Below are 27,169 nucleotides of genomic sequence, written 5' to 3' on the forward strand. Positions count from 1 at the left end.
ACCAAGACAATAATCAACATGAATTTGGATAGTGGTTACCTTTGGGTGAGCAGAGAAAGGACTGGTAAAGGGATTGATAATGTCCAATGTTCTTTGTCTTAGCCTGGGTGCCAGAAACATGGTTGTTCATTTGATCACTGTTCTTGAAGTATCACACACATATTTTCATACAGTCTTTTCATAAATGTGATATTTTAAATTTTAATATTTTTAAAGTAATAAAAATAAGAGGTACTATTAGTATTATGTTATGATAGTATTGCCAGACCTTAGCTTATTTTCTACTTGCCTTGAAACAAATATTCTTCTTTTCATTGTGTCCAAAGATAACCGTGTCGCTTTTTGAAGACTGTCTAGTAATTGATGAGAGAAAAAAGCATAGACCTCTTTACATTCCTGTAACAAAAAATCATATTGAGAGTTGGGTTCAAAATGGTGGCATAGCAAACTTCCCCACCCACCAATGTATCAGAGCAGTAACAGACGTGTTCTACAGTCAGACTGAGTGCCAGGCCTACCCACCACTGAGAGAAGGATGAACACAGTAAGGAGAACTTCAATAAAGAGAGAAAATACAAGAAAGTACTGAAGAGGGACACTTGGGTGACTCAGTCAGTTAACCATCTGCCTTTGGCTCAGGTCATGATGCCAGGGTCCAGGGATTGAGCCTCACATCAGTCTCCTTGCTCAGTGGAGAGCCTGCTTCCCCCTATCCCTCTGCCTCCTTCTCCCTCTGCCTTCTTCTCCCCCTGCTCATGCTCTCTCTCTCTCTCAAATAAATAAATACAATCTTAAAAAAGAAAGAAAGAAAGAAAGAAAGAACCAAAGATAAGTTATAACTGAACTGAAAAATACACTAGAGGGGTTCAACAGCAGGCTGAGTGAAGTAAAAGGACAAAAATCAGTGAGCTGGAAGACAAAGTAATGGAACTCACCCAGACAAAGCAGCAAAATGAAAACAGAATTAAGAAAGTGAAAATATCTTAAGGTACCTTTAACATGAAGTAGTAAAAGTGCTTATAGGGAACCAAGAAGGAGAAAAGAGAGAGAAAAAGAGCCAGAAAAATGACTTAAAGAAATAAAGGCTAAAAACTTGCCTAGTCTGAAGAAGGAATCAGGCATCCACATGCACAAAACCCAGAGTTCCAACTAAGATGAATCCAAAGAGATCCACACCCAGACACATTGTAATTAAAATGATAAAATTTAAGGATAATTTAAGAGATAATCCTACAAGCGAGAAGAGAAAAACAATGTTTCACATACAAGGGGAAACCCCATAAGACAATCAACAAATTTTTCAGCAGAAACTTTATAGGCCAGAAGGAAGTAGTATGGCACATTCAAAGTGCTGAAAGAGAAAAAAACAAAAACAAAACAAAGCAAAACAAAACAAAAAAAACCTTCCAAACAAGAATTCTCTATGTGACAAGTGGCAAGATTATCATTTAAAATTTAAGGAGAGATTCATAGCTTTCCAGATAAGCAAAAGCTAAAGAAGTCCATCACCTACACTGGCCCTAAAGAATTGTTAAAGGGATTTCTTTATGATAAAAAAATTACTGGCACTAATTAATAATAACAAAACATATGAAAGTAAAGCCTCACTGGAAAAAGTAAATATATGACAAAGGTAGTGAACCAATGACTTATAAAGCAAGCATGAAAGTTAAAAGATAAAAGTAGTAAAATTAGCTAAAATTTTAATAGTTAAAGGAAGTATAAAATAAAAAGATATAAAGTGTATCACCCAAATTATAAAAACTAGAGGTGGGGAAGAAAAAATAAAGTTTTAAAATATGTTTAAATTGAGTTGCTATCAATTTTAAAAAGACTGCTATTTAAATGGGGTATTTTATGTGACCCTCAGAGTAACCACAAAGTAAAAACTTTTACTTAATACACAGAAGAAAACAAGAAAGGAATCTAAATATAACAGTAAACAAAGTCATCATATTACAAGAGAAGAAAGGAACAAATAGAAAACAAAAATAGCCAGAAAGCAATGAACAAAATGGCAATAATTATATACTTATCAACACTTACTTGAAATGAAAAGGACTAAATTCTCCAAACAAAAGACACAAAGTAGCTGAATGGATAAAGAAATAAGACCAATCTATATGCTGCCTATAGGAGACTCATTTCAGAAGTAATTCACACACAGAATGGAAGTTAAAGGACGGAAAAAGATCTTTCATGCAGTGGAAATGAAAATAAAGCTGAAGTACCTACTCAGATCAGACAAAACATACTTGAAAACAAAGACTGTATAAAAAGACAAAGAATGGCATTACTTAATGATAAAAGGAGTCAACCCAGCAAGAAGATAGGACATTTATGAATGTAGATGCACCCAACAGGAGCATCAAAATATATAAAGCAAATATTAACAGATCTAAAGGAAAAAACTGAAAGCATCTGTAAATGATATACTAGCAGTCACATGCCCCAATGTTAGGGACCATTCAAGACCTCTCCTCACAAAACTTCAGATCCAGGGAACTTAGTGCAAGTGGCAGGGTGAGAACCTGCCTCTCTAAAGGTGGCAACAAAGGCACCCAGGTCAAGCATCTGCCTTCAGCTCAGGTCATGATCCTGGAGTCCCAGGATCGAGCCCCACCTCAGGCTCCCTGCTCAGTGGGGAATCTGCTTGTGCTCACTCTCTCTCATTCTCTCTCTCAAATAAATAAATAAAATCTTTAAAAAAATTAAAATGTACAACACCAAAATATATGGAATGAAATTTCCACCACCCGGGGACCATGGTTTGCCCCCTTTCTAAGCCCTTCTTTCCCCCCTCTAAAGGTGTTGCCAAGTTTATTGGTTAGAGTACAGAACAAATACTGAGCCTGGGCAGGGATCTGGGCACCATGTCTTGCTAGCACAGTGAGTCACAGCTCCAGGCCCAGGCTCTGTTCCTCTCAGCTTCTGTGTTCCTCTCTGCTTCTACACCCTTCTACGTCCTCTGGGATAGGGTGGACCAGCCAGTTTGAGTTGGGTCAGAAGGCAGAGTTATCGGGGCGCCTGGGTGGCTCAGTGGGTTAAGCCGCTGCCTTCGGCTCAGGTCATGATCTCAGGGTGCTGGGATCGAGTCCCACATCGGGCTCTCTGCTCAGCAGGGAGCCTGCTTCCTCCTCTCTCTCTGCCTGCCTCTCTGCCTACTTGTGATCCCTCTCTGTCAAATAAATAAAAAAAATCTTAAAAAAAAAAAAAAAAAAAAAGAAGGCAGAGTTATCAGGCCTGAGCAAAGAGGAATAGGATCAGTGCTGGTGAATTACCAGGCTAAAACACAGGCATGACATAGTCCGATTTTTACGTTAGAGAGACCATTCTGGCAGCAATGTGGAGGATGATGGATTTGAGGGGTGATGGCACTCATGCAGCTCCAAGTGATCCCCCAATTCAAGAGACTCTGATGATCATCAGCCTTGGTCTAAGGACCCCAGCCAGTTTCAATGGGAATTGGAAGAGGAGAACCGCTAGCAGGGGCGTACATTTCCTCTCTCCTGCTGCCTCCTGCCACTTGATGACGGCCACCTGAAGCACGGTACTGAGAAGGAATCTACAGCTAAAATCTAGTCTCAGTGGTGGAGAAGGGCTTTTCTATCCACTGGTGATAACCTCCTTGAGCAAGAAGGTGAAAGTGGATCAGATGTGTGCTGATTATTTCCAAAACTGTATTACAGTGTTCGTTAGAGGTATAGAAGTGTGTAAAATAGAAGAAGAAGTAAAAGAAGATAAGGGATTAAAAGAAAACTGGCAGGAGGAGGAGAAAGTAGGAATTAGCACAAATGTGGGAGTGGCATTCAGAATTGTGCATGATCACAAGGGTGAGGCCTAAAAAGGAACAAGAAACCCCATATGTCCTTGTCAACCTTCATTCTCAACACATCTCAACACATGAAAATCTGCCCACACTGGATTTCTCCTGGAGGGGAGTCCACAGGTTATCCCAGGGATGCTAGTAAAAAATGCAGATCCTTGGGCCCAAGTGAATCAAAATTTGGCCTTGCAAGTTAGGTAACTCAATAAAACACAGTAACTAAAAACAGAGTTCTCCACTCTTGGGTTGGATGGACTAGCACTACAGCCCCAGGAGTATGACATTTACTGTATAAGAAAACACAGCCAATCACAATACAGGGAGATGAGTTTATAAATTGTATTGATGAATCACTTTAAAAGTTGATGGTGTTGGGGAAAACAAGAAGGATGGCTAGATCTTGCAAGATCCTACAGTGTAGAATCAAAAATTACATTTTCTAGATTTCGTTATAAATCCAGGTTGGTTATAAGTCCATACAGGTTGGGTGCAGAACTGCCTAGAGGAAGCATCATTTGGTGTCATCTATGGCCCAAGGAGTCATAATTCAGCTAAACTGCATGAAGTCATGTCATAATAAATACCTTCTTAAATTCATCTTCTTTATCATTAACATCAACCTCAGGAATGATATTAGCCTCATAATCAGTGCTTTCACCCTCTTCTGTTTCACTTCCAAAAACAACATGTTTCCTCTGTTCTACAGATAAAAAACAAAAATGTATATATGTATAACATTTAATGTTGAGCATTTAGTTTATTCCACATACCCAAATCTTCTTAGGAAACCTCTTCCTTAAAAGTTTTTAATCTAAAAGCTTAAGACTTGTTTCAGTAGGAATCATCTTTGAATTCAATTTAAATCACCCATCTCAATAGAATCGCAATTCTACTAAGAAATACTCTTTAAATATACTCCTTCTTAGTATACAGAATTAAGAAAGATTTTAAGTGGGCTTTATATATTATCTTTCCAAAATATGTGTTGGGGCACCTAGGTAGCTCAAAGTGTTAAGCGTCTGCCTTCAGATCAAGTCATCTCGGGGTCCTGGGATCAAGCCCACATAGAGCTCCCTGCTCAGTGGGGAGTCTTTTCTTCCTTCTCCCTCTGCTACTCCCCCTGCTTGTGCTCTCTCTCTCTCTGTCAAATAAATAAAAATTAAAAATAAAATATGTGTTTATCTTTTGAGCATTTTAACTTAATGAGCTAATTGGAGTTTTTGACACTTCTGAAGAAAGCTAATTAAACTAAGTAGGAAAACCTCTAAGAGAAATAAGACAGGCCATGGATACTTACTTTTTAAATTTAAATTTAATTAATTAACATATAGTTATTATTAGTTTCAGAGGCAGAGCTCAGTGATCACATGCCCTCCTTAATGTCCATCACCCAGTTACCCCATTCCCCATCCCTCTCCCCTCCAGCAACCCTCAATTAGTTTCCTATGATTAAGAGTCTCTAGCAGTTTTTCTCCCTCTCTGATTTTGTCTTATTTTGTTTTTCCCCTCCCTTCCCCTATGATCCTCTGCTTTCTTTCTTAAATTCCACATATCAGTGAGATCATATGACAATTGTCTTTCTCTGATTGACTTATTTCACTTAGCATAATACCCTCTAGTTCCAAGGTTGTGGATAGTTATTTAAGCTCTTAGTCTTAGCCCTACTGACATTCTTGGTTATTGAAGGCTGTTCTGTGCACTAAAGAATGTTCAGTAGCATCCCTGAGCTTTACCCACTAGATGCCAGTAGCAGCACCTCTGCTATATGACAACCAAAAATGTCTCCAGACATTTTAGCATGGTGTGCTAAAAGAAAAAAGAGAGAGATTAACATAGCAGGCCTAAGATTTGTTTGCAACATTGGTCCTTGGTTGGCATCTGATTCCCACCATTCTCTAGTTGATATAAGGGCGCCGTATGCCTAAGTAGTTTGTGCAAATGGTATAGTGTATGCTGAACACGTTTTCCTTCAGGGAGTCTGGAATTTGGGTACCTGCTAAGCAGAAGGCACCTGCTTGAGAACATATCCATCACTCTTGTGATTATACTATCATAACTCAAACACTGTAACTAGGAAGCAAAATTACCTGGTAGTGGTTTTGCTGTTTTCCCACTGTACTTAACTTCATAAATATTTTCAAATATTAATATAAGTTCTTTGACAGCTTCTTCCACATGCTTACTTTTGTGGTTTAGAACATCAGCCCATTCTTTTGTGTATGTCTATTAAATAAGGCAATGACTATTAATTTACAGATGCTTAAAAATACTGTAAAATCTATTAATATAACTTTAATCTCTAAAAGTATAATTAACATCACTTGAAAATGACTAGAGAGGGGTGCCTGGGTGGCTCAGTTGGTTAAGTGGTTGCCTTCAGCTCAGGTCATGATCCCAGGGTCCTGGGATTGAGCCCCACGGCAGGCTCCTTGCTCAGTAGGGAGCCTGCTACTCCCCTGCCTGCTGTTCCCCCTGCTTGTGCTTGCTCTCTGTTACTCTTTCTTTTGCTCACTCTCTCTGTGTCAAGTAAATAAATAAAATCTTGAAGAAAAAAAAAAGAAGAAGAAGAAGAAAAGAAAAATGACTAGAGATAGTTGCCAGTAGCATAATGTTTTAGATCCAAAACTGTCAATGGCTAAAGGCATAGCTGCTAAGGTCCAAGTAAAGAAAAGGAAGAGAGAAAAAGAAAAACTCAAAGTCTTTGACTTTTATCTGACTCAATCACCCGTAAACATCTACATTCACATTTAATGATGACTGGCACCTGGCTGGCTCATTAGGTAGAACAGACTCTTAACCTTGGGATCATGAGTTCAAGTTCCATGTTGAATATAGAGTTTACTTAAAAAACAAAAACAAAAACAAAACAAAGAAAGAAATAAAAACAACAATTTTTTTAGAAAGCTGAAGAACAAGAGAGATAAGGATGTCAAACATTGAAAATGAGAAGTGGTTTCAAAAAAGGACAATCCAAAGAGTTGCTTTGAGATTCAAACAAAATAAGGTTTTAAAGTGAGCACGAGGCTCATTTATGCCAGGCATCTATTTAAGAGCTTCCCATGTAATAGCCCATTTAATTAAATGACAACCACTTGGGATAGGTAATATCATTGTCCCCATTTCATAGATGAGAAAACCGAGGCTCAAAGAACCAGCAACTTGTCCAGGGTCACATAGCAACTGGACAACGCAGGAGTTTGAAACCAGTGTTGCCTGATTTTAAACCCAGGACTTTGCCTTTCTGAACTTTTCTAATAGGTTTTGGGAAGAAATTAAGAACTAATTAAATTCAGAAAAGAAAACTGGCCTATGAGGTTGAACAGGTCTTTTAACATGTCTATGATGTCCATACCTTTTAGGGAAGAGGAAAATAAAAGGGAGCAGCCGACACAGGCTTTCAAACTCATTTCTGCAAGGGGATCTGAGCCTGTCTAAGCAAAAACCTCCATACAGACAAGACTCAGAAAGTCCCATATCTCTCATGCACTGCCTTTGCATGTTCCTTTTTTGACTACTGGATTGAGAGAGCTACTTCGAAGTCTATCTCTCTCTCTCTCTCATTTATTCCACTTTGTGTGTATCTGAACCCACCCTCTTCTTTTCTCAGTCTCAGAAGAAGTGGTGTTGTTCCTCCTCCGACCTGGAGATATTCTCCAATGCCCTCCCCACCGCGCCAGCTCTTCCCAACTGGGAAGACTTATTCATTCTAGCCCTTCTGATTAATTCAACACAGTGGTTAACACTGGAATGACAGTGGTGAGAGCCATGTTAGATGAGCAGGGAAAACAAACAACTCTGAAGAGGCAGAACCCAGATTATTGGTCGCCCAGGGCTGGAAGGGTTGAGATGAAAGATGTTATAAAACTGTGATGATGGTTGCCCAACTCTGTAAATACACTAAAACCACTGGGCTGTATACTTTAAATGAGTATGTTGTTATGTTGTGTGAATCATGTATCTCCATAAAGGTATTAAAAATATTAATTCGTGCCAGAAATAATCTGAGCCAGGAACTGGGGAACACAAAAGGAGATGGGAAGTGAAAGATGGGACAGTGAAGGCAGCACGCATGGGAAGTTGGGCTGTGAATGAGAAATGAAGGGAAGTGTGCGAAGGTTTTTGTTTGTTGACAAGGAAAAGACAAGAGAACGTATTAGACTGCTAGAAGGAGGGGTCCGGTGGAGGGGAAAAGTGAAGATAGAGAAGAGAGGAAAGAAGACTGTGGGAGGAAGGCTGCCAAGAGGGCAAGAAAGAGTGAGATCTGGGGGCGCCTGGGTGGCTCAGTGGGTTAAGCTTCTGCCTTCGGCTCGGGTCATGATCTCAGGGTGCTGGGATCGAGCCCCACATCGGGCTCTCTGCTCAGCGGGGAGCCTGCTTCCTCCTCTCTGTCTCTGCCTGCTTCTCTGCCTACTTGTGATCTCTGTCTGTCAAATAAGTAAATAAAAAATTTAGAAAAAAACAAAGAAAACAGTGGGATTTGGGGCCCATCTGGAGGACCGAGACTTTGAAAAGAGTTTGGAACTTCCTCCATGAGGCTTCTCAGAACTCAGTGAAGAGCAGCCTGAACTGAAGGGCAGTCCAGGGACAGACTGGAAAACCGTCAAACTAATTTTCTTTCTTTTTTATTTTTTTAAAATGAGATACAATTCACAACACAATACCACAAAGATTATCCTTGTAGAGTATACAATTCATTGGTTTTTAGTATATTCACAGAGCTGTGCAACCATCACTGCTATTTCCAGAGTATTTTCATCTCCCCCCAAAAGAATTCTCAGACCCATTAGCAGTCCCTCCTCGTTCACCCATCTTCACAGAGCTGGCAGCCACCAATCGACTTTCTGTCTCCATGGAGCCAAGCTGATTTGGTTGAAATAACTTTTAATACCCTTTGATGTATTTACCAGTCTTCCTATCATAACTTGGATCACATTTCCCTGATTTTCTATTCCCTTTGTGTACCTATCGAGATACAGATATGTCAGTCAGGGTTCAGTCAGGAAAACAGATGCCGCACCAGCTATTCTACCCGACAGAATGAGAGAACGTAATATAGAGAAGTGATTAAACAACTGTTAAAGGACTCAAATAGGCAAAAAGAGACACAAAAGTCACATGGAGAGTTACTGCAGGAAGCAGCTCCCGAACCTGGAAAAGCAAAGGCAAGAGGCTGGAGTTTCTAGAACCTGGAGCTGGGAAGTAAGGGAGCTGCCCAGCCGGTGCTCCTGCCTCAGGGCGGGGCCTTGTGGGGCTGGTACATCTGAGAAGCCAGAGAGGTGAGTTCTGGAAGGACTAGAAAAAGCTAGGACCTAGGACTGACTGTCACTGCCAGCCAAGAGAGGTTGTCTGACTATATTGGGAACAGAAAGAAAAGCCGGAAAGGGTAAGTCTCTTCTTTCTCCTCCGCCCTCCTTCTATCACCGCTATCGGCAAAGTCTAAAAGGAAGCCAGGTGGCCAAGGATAAATGCACTTTGCTGAGTCCCAGGCTCAGCAGCATGGAGCAAAGGATCCAGAGTGAAGCCGGTGATGATAGTTTTTTTTTTTTAAAAGAACATAATCTCCCCTAAAACCACAGTTAGATGCTCCAAGTCAAGGACCACATCCCAGACTGCAAATATCGCCGGTCTGAAATATGGTTTGAAACCCCCGGTTGGCCCACACAAACCTCCCACCAAAATTAGCAGTATGTGTATTGTATGTGTGTTTCCAAAACTATTTCTGTCCAGAATATTACCAGACTTGCCCTGTCATTATAAATCTTACTCTGCCTTCATTATAAAGGCCCACCTGATGACAGGTTTATATTACTAGACCTTGGATCCGTCTGATGCAAGTGACTGGCACATATTGATTGGCAAAGCGCTCTTCAAAATTCCAGCTTTTGTATCTTAACTTATCACTTATCTAATAGTAATAGCATCTGCTGGTAGGATATCAATGCAATCACCACCTTCAAACTCGGTCACACTTTATTCTAATTTCCCTGATTTGTGTGATCGGTTTCTCTTTCTATGCATATAAAATTTCTTCATTAGTGTGTGCAAAGTAAATTCTATCTGGTAGTGTGAGTTTTTCTCCCACAACAGTTATAGGTATATATCAATAGAAAATGATTATCATTGTAAATGGGACAAAAAGGATACTGATAGAGATATTTCCTGTTCCTTTGTATTCTGCTTGTTTCTAAGTAAGGCCTGGTGTGAAGTGCATAGAGTCAGATTCTAGAATGAGTGAGAAGAAAATGACAGGCAGGAAATTACCCCCTCCACCCCCCTGGGGCAGGAAGCAGTAGACTTTTTCTTTGGAAAATTTCATTTGCTCAGAAAAGGCCTTTTCAGCATCTGAAGGGCAGTCCCTCCTAGAATAATACAGAATTCAAGAAACAGAGCAGACAGTGAGAGTTCCAGGTTAATAATTTTGCAGCTGACCTAGAGACTAATCAACCCGGGTTAAAAACGGGTAGTCAGAGGGCTCTGAGAGGAAGTCTCTTGGGGGGAAAACTGGGAGTCCGATATAATTGTGTATTTGAAAGAACGTGTGAAAACAGAAACAATGAGAAACCCCAAGCAAAACAGAAAAGTTGTTTAAGAAAAAATACATTACATGTACAATATATGGTTCTGCATTGACTAATATTTGTATGGGCATAATTAAGTGTTGCTATTTACCATTATTGTTTAACTAAAAATTATTTTATAACTATATTGAGAAAACAAGGGAGGATTGATAGAGGATAGGGCTCACTTATTAAAGCAGGAAGCAAATAATGTGCAAATTTGTCAATTCAAGAAGCAGCACCCCAGATATACTACTTGGGAGATACAGAAATAATACTATAAGGAATAGCCAAAAGTTTAAAATTGAGTGCCTTTCCTAAGACCCAAATTGTGATCTCCATATACTATTTTGTACTGGTAATGTGGAAAGGAATGAAGGCTGACTGGAGAAATGGGTGATCCCAGATCTGGGACAGGAAATGTACAAGATAAGCCCGTGATACCCTATAGTTCCAGAAAGCAAGGGAGCTTTCAAAGACTACCGGAGTCATATAAAAAAATATAGAAGCCAGCCTGAAGGATTCCACTTAATGAAGATGGAAAAAATTTAACGCCAAAAAGACATTTCCCAAAAAGACATACAAATGGCCAAGAGACATATGGAAAGATGTTCAATGTCCCCGATCAGGGAAATACAAATCAAAATTATAAGACACCACCTTACCCCTGTCAGAATGGCTAAAATAAAAAACACAAGAAACAAGTGTTGGGCGAGGATGTGGAGGCAAAGGAACCCTTTTGTATTATAGATAGGGATGCAAACTGGCACAGCCATACTGTGCTGGAAAACAGTATGGAAGTTCCTCAAAAAGTTAAAAATAGATCTACTCTATGATCCAGTAGTCACAATACAGGGTATTTACACAAAAAAGAGAAAAAAGAAAAAAAAACCAACATTAATTCAAAGGAATCGATGCAGCCCTATGTTTACTGCAGCATTATTTATAATAGCCAAATTATGGAAGCAGCCCAAGTGTCCACCAATAGATGAATGGATAAAGATGTGATATGTAGAAACAATGGAATATTTTCCCACCATAAAAGAGAATGAGATCTTTCCATTTATAACAACTTGGATAGAAACAAAACAAAAGATCAAATGAACAAACAGACAAAAACAACAACAACAAAAAAAACAGAAACAGACTGATAAATACAGAAAACAAAACTGGTGGTTGCCAGAGGGGATGAGGGTGGAGAGATGGATAAAATAGGTGATGAGAATTAAGAGGTACAAACCTCTAGCTGTAAATCCATCAGAGAGATGTAAAGTACAGGATAAAGAATATAGTCAATAATATTGTAATACTGTACGGTGACAGGTGGTGACTATGCTTATTGTGGTGAGCACTGAGTAATGTACAGAATTGTCAGATCGCTGTGTTGTACACCTGAAACTAATTTAACATTGTATGTCAAGTATATTTCAACAATTAAAAAAGAGAGGTACCTAATCATATTTTCTTCCTGAGAAACAGTGCTAGCACCATTTAATTAATCCATCATTTTCCCCACTGAACTAAAATATTACCTTATTGTGCTCTTTTTCTCCTAGAGTCTTTACTTTGTTCCTCTAAATTATATATTTTTATGTTAATGCCATATTGATTTGATTACAGTGGCTTTAATAAAATTTTTATTACCTATTCTTCATTATTTATCATTTTAAAATAATAGAGTTTAATGCAATTTAACAAATAAATGTATAGGAATTCTAACTGCAAGTGCATTAAATTTATATAGTAACTTGCAAAAAAAAAAAAAAGACAGATTTTTCACAGTAGGTTACAAAAAAAATCCAGCTAAATGTTCTTTAGAAGAAAAAAACCTAAAATAGGAGAACCCAGAATGGTTGGAAAAAACAGACTAGAGAAAGATATATCTGGAACATAATAACCAAAGAAGTCTGGTGTAGCTATAATAATGACAAATAAAATAGTCTTCAAAGATTAAAAGCTTAACAGTGATAGAAGGAACAAATGGTCAGGAAGACATGATCATTTTAAACTTGCATGCTCCAAGAACAAGATATAAAAATGGGCCATTTTGTGTTGTCCCTGTTATAGCCAAAGCCCCAGTGCTGAGAACAAATGACATTAAGATCCTACAGTTTATGCAGAAGGCAGTTCTTAAATGGTAGCAGAGGAGGCAGTCATCAGACCTTTGCCCATCTTGAGATTATAGAAAGGAAGTATGATCATTGGTAAAGATCAGGTAGAAATAAGTGTAGGGTATACCAAAGGGACCACTTGGAGACCTTGACCTTGACCCATGTCCTCTAGAATTGGGGGATAGAGGAGTTGACCTATGCCTAAGTTGTCCTAAGGCAAGAGGCCAGCTGGCTGTCCAAACCCCTAAAGGCAAGAGGAGTCTGCATTTCCATAGAAAAAGGAGCAAACATTCCTGTATGCCATGGGCAGGATTGGACCCCTTGAGATAGAGCTACCTTTGGTTGACACGAGCAAGGTGAGCCAAACCAGCAGGGTGAGTGTAGTTGAAGCACACAGCAGGCAAGAAAGAAAGAAGAATCTGGTTCAAGACATAAAGTAAGAATTTCTAAGAGACTTCTATGTGCCAGGCCTCAAAAATGATTAGACAGGGTTCCTGTCAATGGAACATAAATATGTACTCAAAGAATTTCAGTATATTGTGATGCTGAGGAGGTTGGGTTTTGTCCTCTAGACACCGGATGAAACTGCTCTTGAAGGATTTAAGATCATGAGTGGCAATGTGGAGAATGGATATGACAGGGGCAAATATGGAGGCAGAGAGACCAGTTAGATCATAATATCAGTTGCTAAACTCAGAATGAACCTTAAGGGCCCAACATAGGAAAGGGTAGTAAGTATGGAAAAGAAGAGGCAATTCAAGTAAACTTGGAGTCAAAGGCAAAAACCTCACTATTTCTGAAGACTGACTGAATTTAGAAATGGGAGGCAGGAAATGATTCCAGATGACTTGCAGATTTCTGTGAGTGGCTTAAGGGAAAGTCTGTAGCAAATAAAACCAAGAGGCACTTGAGGTCACCCATCAAAGGAAGAAGAGTGAACCACTGCTAGAAACCCAGGAAACTCCAGCCTGAGGTTGAGGATATTAGAAAGATCAGTCTAGGGTGTGGCCGTGAGTTTGAGCTATTGAAGCCATGTTGAATCTTTGGATCTGAGGCTCTCCAAAAAAGCTAGGACGTCTATATGCTACTGATAGAGAATTCCACTGTTAGGTTTTCCATGTTAGGTTTATGAGCCAGGATTTCTATGATTAAAACATAATAGATAAATGCATACCTCATTGAGCGTCAACATGTCTTCTACTTTGGTAGCACCCCCTTCGGGCAGGGAAATTAACACAGTTTTGGCTATCTCCTTTAGAACCGTATCAATATGCATTTCACACAAGTCACTGATCTACCAACAAGAAAAATAAATGTAGAGGAAAACTCTTCTTTCATCCAAATGTACTTGAGTTATAAACTAATTTAGAGGGTTATATCTAGAAACTTGGGCCTTGAGCCAAGCACAATTTAGTAGAAATTTTAAGAGTACATCTGCAAAGAAGGCTTAAAATGGAAATAAAGTTTTATACAGCAAGCAAGCATCATGAACCATAATCTCCTATGTGTTATCTCTTTTAATCCTTACTCTGGTCCATGACTCACTTACTATCCAATTTATATAGCTAAAGAAACAAAGGTTCAGATAAGTAAAGTAACCTGGCAAGGAACACATACATAGCAAAAGGCAGATCGCCGTAGCTAGGTTTAGCGGACTCCCAAACCTCCAAGTTTTGTCTGTTATACCAGGCTGCCCTCACAGATAGCACATCTAATAGGCATGCATAATCTACATAGCAAAGATGTCAGAAATCAATAGGCAGTCTCCAGTTAGATGAATGCCTCAACTAACTAATAGTAGCTGTATTAATATTAATATTTAAGCATTCTATTCTGCCATTTTCCACAGTCTACCATCATCCCATTTTCTAAACTGCACAGTGGAGAAGAACCGCCATTTTAACAAATTGAAAGCAAGTAATTCAGAGATAAAAACAAGGCAACCCTAAATGAAAAGGTCCCAAAGCAGCAAGAGAAACATAAAGCATTATTTTTTTGACTTTAGGAGTCCTTCTTGTTAAAAGTCACACCCTTTAGCTTTCATACGTAAGCAAACTATTCCTTATAGCCTGAGTATGAATGTATGTAGTTTTTTAAAATGTATGTGTCATACCTTCTTTAAAAGTTGATTGAACATATTCAAAACTGAGTCAACCTCCTTAAAGAAGGTTTCCAGTGTTAAAGACGACCATGTTAATATTGTGAGCCCTTGTCTCAACACAGATTCCACCTAGGAAAAGAAGAAAAAAAAGTAGCAGCTTCCATGATTAGCAGGAATATCTGCGTTTACAAAAAGAAAAAAAAAAAAAGCTTTTTTTTATTACCTGGAATTATCATATGTTATATTTCCTTAATTATATTTCCCTCCACTATACCTGGTAAAGGTGACTTTGCTTTTTAATCATCTTTGGTTGTCCATGAAGAATCATGGATTCTTAGAAAGTGCTCATTATTGAGATTTAGTTGTTTTTCAAAGGCAACAAAACTTGTTGACAAGAAATCACTCTATAGGAAAAATAGAGCTATGATGTTGAACTAGAAAGACAGAAGATCCAGGCAAGAATAGATGTTCTAAAATCCATAATCTGTAGAACGTGGATCTAATTTTAAACAACAGGGAAATAATATAAACCTTCAGCATTACCAACCTTTTTCATTTTAGGGGTCATCAGATTGACAAACACCGAAGGCACTTCCTGACATAAGTCTTCATAATACTGCAGAAGACCCTGTTGAAAGTCAAAATGGTATGTGTGATTTTAATTTATTGTAAAGCAAGTCATATTTTCATCCATACCAGGAAGGTTTCATTATACCTTTTTCCTCATAGTCCTGCCAAGATTAAGGCTGCTCGCCTAAATTTAGATTAATTTATCATACTTTTTCTTCCCCTGTAAATTACCTTAACATATCCTTTAAACAGCAAGTCAGTGAAACTTTCTAGTGTTGCATGTTTTGTATTTATTATTTAATTTTTTTCTGTATTTATGCTATTTCAAATAGCTTGGATAATTATCTTTCCACAGTAGCTGTCATTATACATTTTTCCCCTCTCTGTTCCTTGTCTTCTGACACATTAAAGCATATTGTTACTGATGCCACACTTCTTTCCTTGAATCAAAATAAATGTATGCACAATCAGAGTTAATAGGCTTTTCTTTTTTCTTTTAGATATTTTTTAGAGATGAATGATAATGATCAGTAAAAATTGATCATTTTGTAATTTATTGCATAGTGTGTTGGGAAATGTGGATTCAGGTTAATTTTTCCCCCAAATAAATAATATTAAGCTGTTTCAAAGTTTACTTAATAGTTTTGAAGTTATTAATTCCTTTCCTCCTTTTCTGTTCCCACTCTCCTATTTGCACATTAGTATTTTATTACTATAAAGAAGGAACAAGGGAATATAACACTGTATGTTAACATACTGGAATATAAAATAAAGCAAAATATAATAAAGAATAAACAAGGGAACAGAATAAAGAACCCAGAAATAAATCCATGTGCATATGGTCCATTAATGTACAAAGAAGCAAGAATATACAAATGAGCCAAAAACTACACAATAGTAAAAGGGCAGTCTCTTTAATAGTGTTGGGAAAGCTGGACAATCACATGCAAAAGAATGAAACTGGACACCTATCTCACACACACACACACACAAATAAATCAACTCAAAATAGATTAAAGACTTAAGTTTAAGACATGAAACTATAAAACTCCAACAAGAAAACATGGAGGTAAACTCTTTGACATCAGTCTTGACAGTGATTTTTGGATTTAACACCAAAACCACAAGCAACAATAGCGAAAAGAAACCAATGGACTATATAAATGAAAAGCTTCTGCACAACAAAGGAAACCATCAACAAAATGAAAAGGCAGCTATGGAATGGGAAAAAATATTTACAAATCATATATCTGATAAAGGGTTAATAGCTGAAATATATAAGGAACTAACTCACACAACTCAATAACCCAAAACTCCAACAATCCAGTTAAAACATGTGAAAAGAACTGAATGAGCATTTTTCCAAAGAAGACACACAAATGGCCAATAGGTCCATGAAAAGGTAGTCAATATCCCTAACCGTCTGGGAAATGCAAATCAAAACCACAGTGAGATGGTATGTCACACCTGTTAGAATGGTTTTTATTTATTTAAGTTAAGTTATTTATTTATTTAATTTAATTTATTATTTTTTATGATTTATTTTCCATTTTATTTTAATTATTTATTTTATTTAATCATTGAATTTAATTAATTAATTAATTAGAATTAAACCTGTTAGAATCGTTATCTCAAAAAGACAAGAGATAACAAGTGCTGGCCAGAATATGCAGAAAAGAGAACCCTCATGCACTGTTGGTGTGGATGTAAATTGGTGCAGCCACTGTGGAAAACAGTATGGAGGGTCCGCAAAAAGTTCAAAATAAAAATGCCACATGATGTGTGCCATCCCACTTCTAACTGTAGATCTAGAGGAAATGAAATCAGGATCTCGAAGAGATATCTGCACTCCCATGTTCACTGCAGCATCATTTACAACAACCAAGATATGGAAACATCCATCAGTAGATGAATGGATAAAGAAAATATGGTATATATACATAATGGAATATTATTTAGCCATGAGAAAGACATCCTGCCATTTGCACCAACATGGATGGACCTTGAAAGCCTTATGCTAATTGAAATAAGGCAGACAGAGAAAGACAAATACTGTATGGTCTCACTTATATGTGGAATTTTTAAAAAGCTGAACTTGTAAAAACAGTAGAAAAGTGGTTGCCAGGGGTTGGGGGTGGGGAGGGAATAAGAAGAGGTGAGTAAAAGGGTATAATCTTTCAGGTGTAAGATGAATAAGGACTGAAGATCCAATGTATAATGTGGTGTCTGTAACTAATAACACTATGTCATCTAATTGAATTTTACTAAGAGAGTAGGACTTAAACATTCTCACCAAAAAGAAACGATATATGTGTATATACAAACAAATATATACTGTTTCTTTTTGGTTTAATATATACATATATATATCAAGATATAATATATATGTATAATATACAGATACCTAAATACATATATATTTATATATTATACATGACATATTGATGAATGAACTACATGAGAGGAATCCTTTCATAATGTATATTCATATCAAATCATCATGATGTATACTTTAAATATCTTACAATTTTACTTATCAACCATTCGTCAATAAAGCTGAAGAAAAATGAAAAGAATCAACAAAGTAAAAAACTATCACTACCATATCAGCACAACTGCTATGATATTTTTTTCACACACACAAAAAACCTCCTTCAAAAATAATTTTTTTTAAAGATTTTATTTATTTATTTGTCAGAGAGAGAGAGAGAGAGCAAGAGTGAGCACAGGCAGACAGAATGGCAGGCAGAGTCAGAGGGAGAAGCAGGCTCCCCACAGAGCAAGGAGCCCGATGTGGGACTCGATCCCAGGGGCTGGGATCATGACCTGAGCCGAAGGCAGCTGCTTAACCAACTGAGCCACCCAGGCATCCCCCAAAATAATTTTAAAATATAATCTAATTTGGGGCACATGGGTGGCTCAGTCAATTGGGCATCGGGCTCTTGGTTTCAGCTCAGGTCGTGATCTCAAAGTCAAGGATGGAGCCCCAAGTCAGGCTCTGCACTTGGTTGGCTTCAGATTCTTTCTCCCTTTGCCTTCCCTCCTCCTTCCCCTCATGCTCATGGTTGTGCACATTCTCTTTTTCTCTCACTCTCTCTCATATAAATAAATAAAATCTTAAAATATATGTATATAATCTATCTTACCTGCAAATGCAATTTGTCTGCTTTCAATTTACTTTCCAATTTTAGCAATTTCTTTGCCTGTTCTGGTACATCCAACTTCATTTTTATCATGCACTTGGTTTCCCGAACAACTTCCAGAATTTTGGGATCAAAATTAACCAGCAACTTCCCAGTTTCTGGATGTCGCACAAAAAGTGTGGCTTGTAAAGCTACAAATAAACAATTATTGACATTACTGACATTAGCTTTTCTGGATTTCTCTTCTGCTTCCAGCCATGCTTACATACCTCCCTTCCCCACTGGCTGCTGACTTCTTAATAGAACAACAGTGTTGGATACCCCAGTGATGAGGCATAGCATCTGACATGTGGTCTGTGCCCAAAACTTAAATAAGGGAATGCAGTATGTCTGCAAACCCATAAAATCAGATCCAGAGAGATAAAAATGAATGAAGAACAGATAGCCTTGGGGCACCTGGGTGGCTCAGTGGGTTAAGCCTCTGCCTTAGGCTCAGGTCATGATCTCAGGGTTCTGGGATGGAGCCCCGCATCGGGCTCTCTGCTCAGTAGGGAGCCTGCTTCCTCCTCTCTCTCTGCCTGCCTGTCTGCCTACTTGGGATCTCTGTCAAATAAATAAATAAAATCTTAAAAAAAAAAAAAAAAAGAACAGATAGCCTTCATGCTATGAACAACAACACTTTTCTGAGTGGGTCTAAGAGAGCGAGAGCTATAACACAATGTAGTTTCTTTTAATGGATTGTGATTTCATGCACCTCTGGGAGAGAACTGTGTGCACAAGTATAAAATAGGACATGCTTCATATGACAAACCCTTTTCCACAATGAAACCCAAACTGCTCCTTTAAAGGAAGAATTAAGCCCTCATCTTGAAAGTCTGCTAACTAAGCTCAGCATCAATAAGATATATTTATTAAAAACCATGGCATTGTGAGCTTCTAGGAGATAAAGATTTTTTTTATGCTACACCTAAACTACTACCTGAACATCATTCATATAAATAGGAATTTGCAGGCATGCTTTTGATTATGAATTGAAATATATAATCCTGGCTAGTGCTGAGTAGCCTTAGCTAAATTGTTATCCTAACATGAATTACTTCTAGAGGCATAATAATAACACACTTCTAGATGAGTATGTGCTAGCCTAAATTATATCTTATATTAACAAACATTACTAACAGGAGAATTTCTTATGTATCTTCCAAGCCTCACATTACTTCATAGAATGTGGCTGCATTTATTTTCTAGTATAATGGAATTGTCTATATATTCCTTTGAAGTTAGCTGACTTTTATTCATCAGATAACATTAGTCTCGAAATGGTTCTTAATGATGCTGGTTGTATGAGGATTTCAACAAAAATTCTTACCAAATTCACGTGGAATCTTTTTAAAATTGAGCCAGAAATCATTTATCCTCCCAAGTAAATTCCAAAATAACCTTGGAACACTCATGTAATGAAATCTGTCTTCCTTAAGGCTGTACTGAGCTTTCTTCAAAGGACGAAATGGTCAGCAAGACCACTAAGAATTATGACAGCCAGGAAGTCGGCTCCAGGACTTAGTGACATTTCATTCAACTTCATAGACCAACCATCTACAAGAGGCCAATTCCAGGTCCTCAATTACTATTCCAAGCTTCTATATGGTTAAATATAGCCACGTCAATATAACAAGAAGCCTTGCAGAACAATTCATTTCCACTAACCTGTGTTCATAGGAAAGGTAGATTTAAACCACAGCTTTGCCACTTCCAAGCTGCGTGATGAGCTTGTGCAAGTGACGTAATCTCTTAGTACCTCAGTTTCCTCATCTAAACAATGAGGATAAATACAGCTCCTCGTAGGGTTGCTACAAAGGGAAGCTACATGTTTAAACTGCTTTGACTGGCACAGGGTAAGGACTCTGTAAGTGTTGGCATCACTGACTGTTATTTAAAGTATACAAGAAGAAACAGACAGAGACAGTATCCTTGGAATGTGAAGGGGATTTGAGACAGATCCCTAAAGCAGTAAGTGTCAGGGGAACGATGAACAAATAAAGTGTGTAGAGGAGGAAGAATAAGGAAGGGCTATATTGAAGAGGTGACTGGTGAACTTGTTTTTGAACATGGGCTCATAAGAGGAAAAACAATCAGGACAAATGAAAAGTAGAAAAGCATATGATATTGTAGAAGCAAGATAGCACGTGCTCCATACTTCAGTTAACAGTTCTGTTTTGTCCTTCTCCATAACGTGAACTTTAAGTTTCTCTTGACAGTCCTTGAGAGCTAGTTTTCAGTAGGATCCATAGGGTTCTACCATACTCATTACCCAGAAATGCCTGGGCTGGTACGAGTGGCTTACTAATGGCTAAAGGGGCCAGGCGGGGAAGACAACCTGCAGGGTTGGAACCCTGTCCTCCAGGACGCAGGCATGAGCTAAACAATGGGTGGCAATAGTGACATGTCCTCCAACAGCTAAAATACATGGGTCTAGAACCAACGGGCAGAAAAAGAGCGGCCCTTCTTATTATCACTCGCAATGATCCAACCGCAGGATTTGTGCTTTCTGTGTCTGCAAATTTGTACTCTGCTGGAGTGGGGATCCTGGCCTGGGAGGGAGAAACCTTTCTGTCTGGGGTCACGATCAGGGTTCCACCAAGATTATAGATAAGAGCTTAAGGTTAAGATGGCACAAAGCAGGAACCTGAACCAACCAATAACTGAGCCCCCACAGTAACAATCATTACAGGTGATGGCAGCATGGATGCATGAGGGCTTGAAACTGCCCATCCCCTGCCTCACACTTGACTCCACCCAACACTTTGGCACCCCACAGAGGTACTCAGGCACAGCCCTAATACTGTGAATTTCCTGGAGCTCAAAAGTGAAGTTAAATTCGCTTATAGAAAAAGAAAGAATGGAAGGGGAGGAGGAAGACAAACAAAGTGCAATTCTTTCTCCCCTGATCAGGACTGAGATTTGAATCTATAACATGATAAAACTGAATATGAAAACTTCCCCCACGTCTATGGAGAAATATCTATGAAGAGTCTCAATAGTTACTTTTAAATGCTGCTTTTTTAGTGGGAGGTCACAATCGAAGTATATCAACTTTAAGATGATGGCAAATTTCACTTATAGAATCAGAATACTAGTAATAACTATTAAAAAATTATTATATTATCCCCAAATCTAAAAGTAACTATTGTAATATTGTATTAAAGGGATGTACAAATTCTCCAGAACCATGACTTTGTTCAAAATCACCTAATACCCCTCCACAGCATCACCGTATGTCTTATACGCACCATATTGTAACTGTGAAATCTCTCTGACCCAAGCTGTGTGATAGACCACCTCGAATTCCACCAGAACATAGGAAATTTTGTTATACTGACGTATGACAGCTTTACCTTCCGCACTTGACAAAATTTCTGAGTTTTTCTGGGAAAAAAATATTTATAATTAAAAGACTGCTGATTGTTTTCCTATCCCAAGCAGATAGCTGCTGGTATTTAAAATGTCATCAAATAATTATGCCTTGGATTTTGCCTCAGAGTAAAACAGAGATGAGGAAACCCATACAAACTAGAGACGGAAGTAGAAAAACTTCACTGGTGGAAAGGGAACATTGGAAAAGGCAATAAAGGGTTTAAGAAGGAAAGGTCTCTAGCCTTAACAGCCGGCCAGGCTGAGAGCCTCTGCCTGCAACTCTCTATTCTCTCCCCACAATTCAGGATAAGGTGTCAATTTTGTATTTTCTATACTGTGTAGGTTTGAAATATTTAATTAATAATAATACTAAATAAAAAGGGGGAAAAAAAGATAGAATGGACTCATTTTCCTTGACTTGTGAATATCAGGAAAATTCCCAAATTCCAGAACTGAAAAAAAGTAACTGTATATCAAAGAACAAAAACCAAATTCCTTTAGGTAAACAAAAAAAAAAAAATGTTTTATGCTTTGATTGGCAGATGTCAAAAACAGGGCAATCTTGGCTCTGTCATGCAAAGTCAATCAATAATGGAGTCCCCACCCTGGCCACTTTTTTAAGACCAGGCTTTGAATTTTTTTTTACAAATAGTGAGAACAGTAAAATGATTGACAGCAGCCAAGCAGAAACAATCGAAACTTAACAGCCAAGAATGCTTAAATATTAAAATTACTTGTAAGACTATTTTTAGTACTTATTTTGTCCTGTATTTGGGCATAAGATGCTAAATTGGAAGGGGAGGTGAACCATGAGAGACTATGGACTCTGAAAAACAATCTGAGGGTTTTGAAGGGGCAGGGGGTGGGAGGTCGGGGTACCAGGTGGTGGGTATTATAGAGGGCACGGATTGCATGGAGCACTGGGTGTGGTGCAAAAATAATGAATACTGTTATGCTGAAAATAAAAAATAAATTTAAAAAAATTTAAAAAGATGCTACCCTAAGCAAGCCAATTCTACTTTGTGAGTCTGTCTCTTTACAAAATCAAACCAAACCAAAAACAAAGAGAAGGAAACTTGGCAATTTCAGAATGACAATGGGGCCTAAGAGTATCGTGGGGCTTTTCAGAAATCTAATAATTTTAAGGACACAGAGAAGTCATGTAACTCTTTTATACTTCACTCTAGATCTCAATTCCTAATTCAGAAACATACTAAGAGTTGTCTTCACCTTCCCTAATACATGTCAGTGACCCATCCGTCCACACAGAAGAAATCTTCAGTACGACGCCGAGACTTCACTATTTTCAAAACAATGACTCTTTAAAAGCCTTGATAAAGTGCCCTGTATTATTAAAAGTCATAAGATTATAAGATTTCCCCCCTTAAAGATTAACTGTAATTAAGTGAGCTTACCTACGGAAACATGAGAGGACTGGTTTAGTCTCCCTCAAGCATCTTTATAAACTAAATTTTCTTTGCCTCGTGAAAGCAGTAGCTCTAACTAACTTTATTGGACACAAACATTACAGGATAAAATACACATCTTGTATTAAAACCACCATAATCTTCATACTGTAAATGTGACTACTGGCTTACAAAGAAATAGTTGATGGGTTCACTGATCCGCCGGTACAGCTGCCTCACCCAGAGTATTTTTCCTGCTATGGGGGGCATGTTGCGAGCAAGGGGAGGGTCATCTTTTTGAGAATGATAGAGCTGTAATTAAAGATCTGGTATTAATGTTTAAAATTCAGTACAATGGAAAATGCCAAAAGTAATCAATACATTTGTATTCCTATGTTTTACACATGGGAGGTAATGCAAAAATATGTAAATGCCCTTCAGTGATAATCTGCGGCTCCAAAACTATGATGCTTACAATATATGACATTTAATTCTCTCTTAACTCTTCTTTCCCATGACATGTACCTTTTTTCTATATTTCATCCCAAACTTTAAGGAGTTCTTCAAATAAGGGAGTACATGAGCTATATTTAATTGTTATAATATGCTTCAGAGCCTCTATTTCTGTACACAGAGATACTAACTTCAATGGGCTTTCCTATATACACATAAATGCTGTTGCAGAAATTAAAAAAAAAAAAAAAGCAAAAGTTGTGAAGAGCACGGGGCTGCAAAGCTGACTGTCCAATGACATAAACTGTCAACACCTTCCCACACAGAGAAGGGCACATGGGAAGTACTTAGCAGTGAAGGGATCATTCTGGGAAGTTTAGCACAAGATAATAATGGCAGATACTTTCACTTTGTACCAAAGTACTATTCTGGGGACGCCTGGGAGGCTTAGTTGGTTAAGTGTCTGCCTTTGGCTCGGGTCATGATCTCCAGATCTGGGTCCTGGGATCGAGACTGGTGTCGGGCTCCCTGTTCAGCAGGGAGTCTCTCTCTCTCTCTTTCTCTCTCTCTCTGCTGCTCCCCATTACTTATTCTCTCTCTCTCTCTCAAATAAATAAATAAAATCTTTTTTAAAAACTGAAGTACTATTCCATTTACAAAAACCATCCTTGCCTTCTTAGTAGCTTCGAGTTCAGACACATAAAACTGAAGAATACGCTCAATTGTGTGGTTTATTTCTGACTGAAGACAGGGGATTTGCAGCTTCTGGAATCTGAAAGTAAAGGAAGGTGAATAATTAAAAGTAAATGAGAAACATACTTAAGAATTGCTGCCATCCTAAAAATCCATTCATTCACTCATTTTGACAAATACTCGTACCAGGCCTCACCCACTATGCCAGGATTCAGAGAGGAACAGGACAGGTGTCACTCCAGTCCTCTTGGAACCTCCAGTTATGTTACGGAAAATGCAGATTTAGTCAAGAGTTAGGTAAATAATTATTTAAATTACAAGGATACCAGAAATGCACATATCGGGGAACCCAGCCAAGTCTGGGGAGTTGAGGAAGATATCCCTTAGAAGGAGACCTTTAAACTGAAATTGAGAAAATGAGTAAAGGTGGTGGCAGTTGGCTCAGCAAGATGGAGGCCAGCACACTGAGCTTCCCTCTGCCACATCATAGCAATGATCTGTCAGCCAAATATCACTTCCCCTGTCAGACTAAGTGATGCACAGGAAGCACTAGGACAGTAACATCCTATTAACACAGCAAATTTACACCAGTGCACTGGAGGTAAAAAGAGAGACAGATGGACAGGAAGATAGATAGAGACACAGAGAGAAATTGCCAAGAAATTGGTACTGCCATCTGTCTGTACAGTACTTTCATTTGTCAAAATCATTTTAATATGACTCGTTTAACTCTCTCAGTGGGGTCATGAGGTAAGGTCTCACAGGTATGTCCATTATCACAGAAACGCGGAACTCCAACAAAACTGGGCCCAAAAGCAGAGGCACTGGCACTCAGGAAAGAGTTCCCAGAGGGTCCCTAACACAGGCCTCGAGCCCTCTCTGAGCTCAAAGGAAATGGCCTATAGTCCAAGCTGTCCTTCCTGCCCTTCAGGGGAGCACTGTTGTCAGGATAGAGGAGAAAGAAGCAGCAGGAGCACTCTGGAGGGAAAATGGGAAGTTGGAGGATCTACTACCCTTAGATAATTTCACTTTCGGAAATCCTTGCAGTATGCAGAATTAAATATTATTGGCTCCTTTTCCAATAATGTCTATGAAATTAACCTCAAATATATTACATAGCTGGAGGAAAAAAATCATATGAAATAATTCCATTCTCTTATTGGAAGACTTTCTGCTTCAAAAAATGCGATGAAAAATATCATACCATATTTCACATTCTTACCAGTCTACTTAATGGTAATTGAAAGATTAATGTTTATAAGTCTTAAAGTTTACAGAGGAGAGAGTTCTAAAAATACCGTGTTTGAAATTGTATTTTCAGATATAAAGTTATATCTTTATACACTGCTTAATGCATTATAAATACCTTTGAAGCAGCTGAAGGGCCTGTTGAGAAGATAAGATTTTTCCAAACGTACTGTTCATAAATGCCTGTATTTGTATCTAAAATAAAATATGAATATTCCATTGAGTGGGGGCATTAAGGAAGAGATTCCTTTTGTTTAACAACAATTAATAAAGATAAACTTGAAAGGGATAAAAGACCTCAACGTGAGGCAGGAATCCATTAGAATCCTAGAGGAGAACATAGGCGGAAATCTCTTCGATATCAACCACAGCAACTTCTTTCAAGATATGTCTCCAAAGGCAAAGGAAACAAAAGCGAAAATGAACTTTTGGGACTTCATCAAGATCAAAAGCTTCTGCACAGCAAAGGAAACAGTCAACAAAACAAAGAGGCAACCCACAGAATAGGAGAAGATATTCACAAATGACAGTACAGACTAAAAGGTTGATATCCAGGATCTATAAAGAACTTCTCAAACTCTAAGCATATTGGGAGAGCAACATAATGACACTGTCGATGCCCAGGGTCAACAGGTGTCATTTTCCAACACTGCTGCTCTCAGAAACCCCTTTGCAACATTAAGGAAGAAAAAGAAGAAGAAAATATTTTTCCAAAACTCCCACCGTCCTTCACAATGAACTCCGAACTCCTGGTACCCAACCAATGGAACTGATGCAATCTTTCCAAATTATTTTCACTTATAAGTTGGTACAGTCTACTAATATAGACCATGTTTTTTAATCAAAATTTGGGAAAGGAAGGAAAATTTAAACACTGACACTTCTTTGAAACTATTAAAAATTCAAGATGGCCTCTAAATATACTGAAAGCTAAAATTTGTACCTAAGGCCACAAAAAAGCCTTTATAACACATAATCTTTATTAATAAATCACAAAAATATGGGATGCAGCAAGAGTAGTTGAAAGAGGGAAGTTTATAGCAACATAGGCCTACCTCAAGAAGCAAGAAAAATCTCAAATACACAACATAACCTTCTATATAAAAGAGCTAGAAAAAGACCAAATAAAATCCAAAACTAGCAGAAGGAAGGAATCAAGAATTCTATAGAAGAAATGACATTAAAACTGAAAAACAAAACAAAACAAAAACAATAGAATGGATCAATGAAGGCAGCAGCTCATTCTTTGAGAAAATCAACAAAATTGGTAAATCTCTAGCCAGAATCATAAACGTAAAAGGGAGAGAGAAAAAGAGGACTCAAATAAGCAAAATCATTAATGAAAGAGGAGAGCTAACAACCAACACTACAGAAGTACAAACAATTGTAACAGCATATTATGAAAACATACCAATAAATTGGATGACTTAGAAGAAATGGATACATTCCTAGAAACATATAACTTGGCAAAACTAAAGTAGGAAGAAATAGAAAATTTGAAATGAGCAGTTACTAGCAATGAAATTGATTCATTAATCAAAAGACTCTCAATAAACAAAAGCCCAGGATCAGACTGCATCACAGACAAACTCTACCAAACATTTAATTAATTCTTCTTCTCAAACTATTCCAAAAAGTACAAGAGGA

At 38.0% G+C, this 27,169-nt stretch overlaps 1 protein-coding gene across 1 annotated transcript in view; it reads right to left on the reverse strand.

Moving 5' to 3' along the window:
* Positions 1-27,169, reverse strand: part of DNAH8 (dynein axonemal heavy chain 8) — a 367,659-nt gene that overhangs the window by 266,271 nt on the left and 74,219 nt on the right. The window contains exons 14-24 of the mRNA XM_059400544.1: positions 25,641-25,717; positions 24,254-24,353; positions 23,321-23,440; positions 21,599-21,734; positions 18,312-18,499; positions 15,143-15,223; positions 14,608-14,724; positions 13,669-13,788; positions 5,914-6,049; positions 4,411-4,526; positions 290-396 (exon numbers count right to left, since the gene is read on the reverse strand). Coding sequence (XP_059256527.1) covers positions 290-396; positions 4,411-4,526; positions 5,914-6,049; positions 13,669-13,788; positions 14,608-14,724; positions 15,143-15,223; positions 18,312-18,499; positions 21,599-21,734; positions 23,321-23,440; positions 24,254-24,353; positions 25,641-25,717 — 1,298 coding nt within the window. The remainder of the gene's footprint in view (positions 1-289; positions 397-4,410; positions 4,527-5,913; positions 6,050-13,668; positions 13,789-14,607; positions 14,725-15,142; positions 15,224-18,311; positions 18,500-21,598; positions 21,735-23,320; positions 23,441-24,253; positions 24,354-25,640; positions 25,718-27,169) is intronic.

Source organism: Mustela nigripes, chromosome 5 (genome assembly GCF_022355385.1).
Source record: "Mustela nigripes isolate SB6536 chromosome 5, MUSNIG.SB6536, whole genome shotgun sequence".
In the NCBI taxonomy this organism is placed as follows: domain Eukaryota; kingdom Metazoa; phylum Chordata; class Mammalia; order Carnivora; family Mustelidae; genus Mustela; species Mustela nigripes.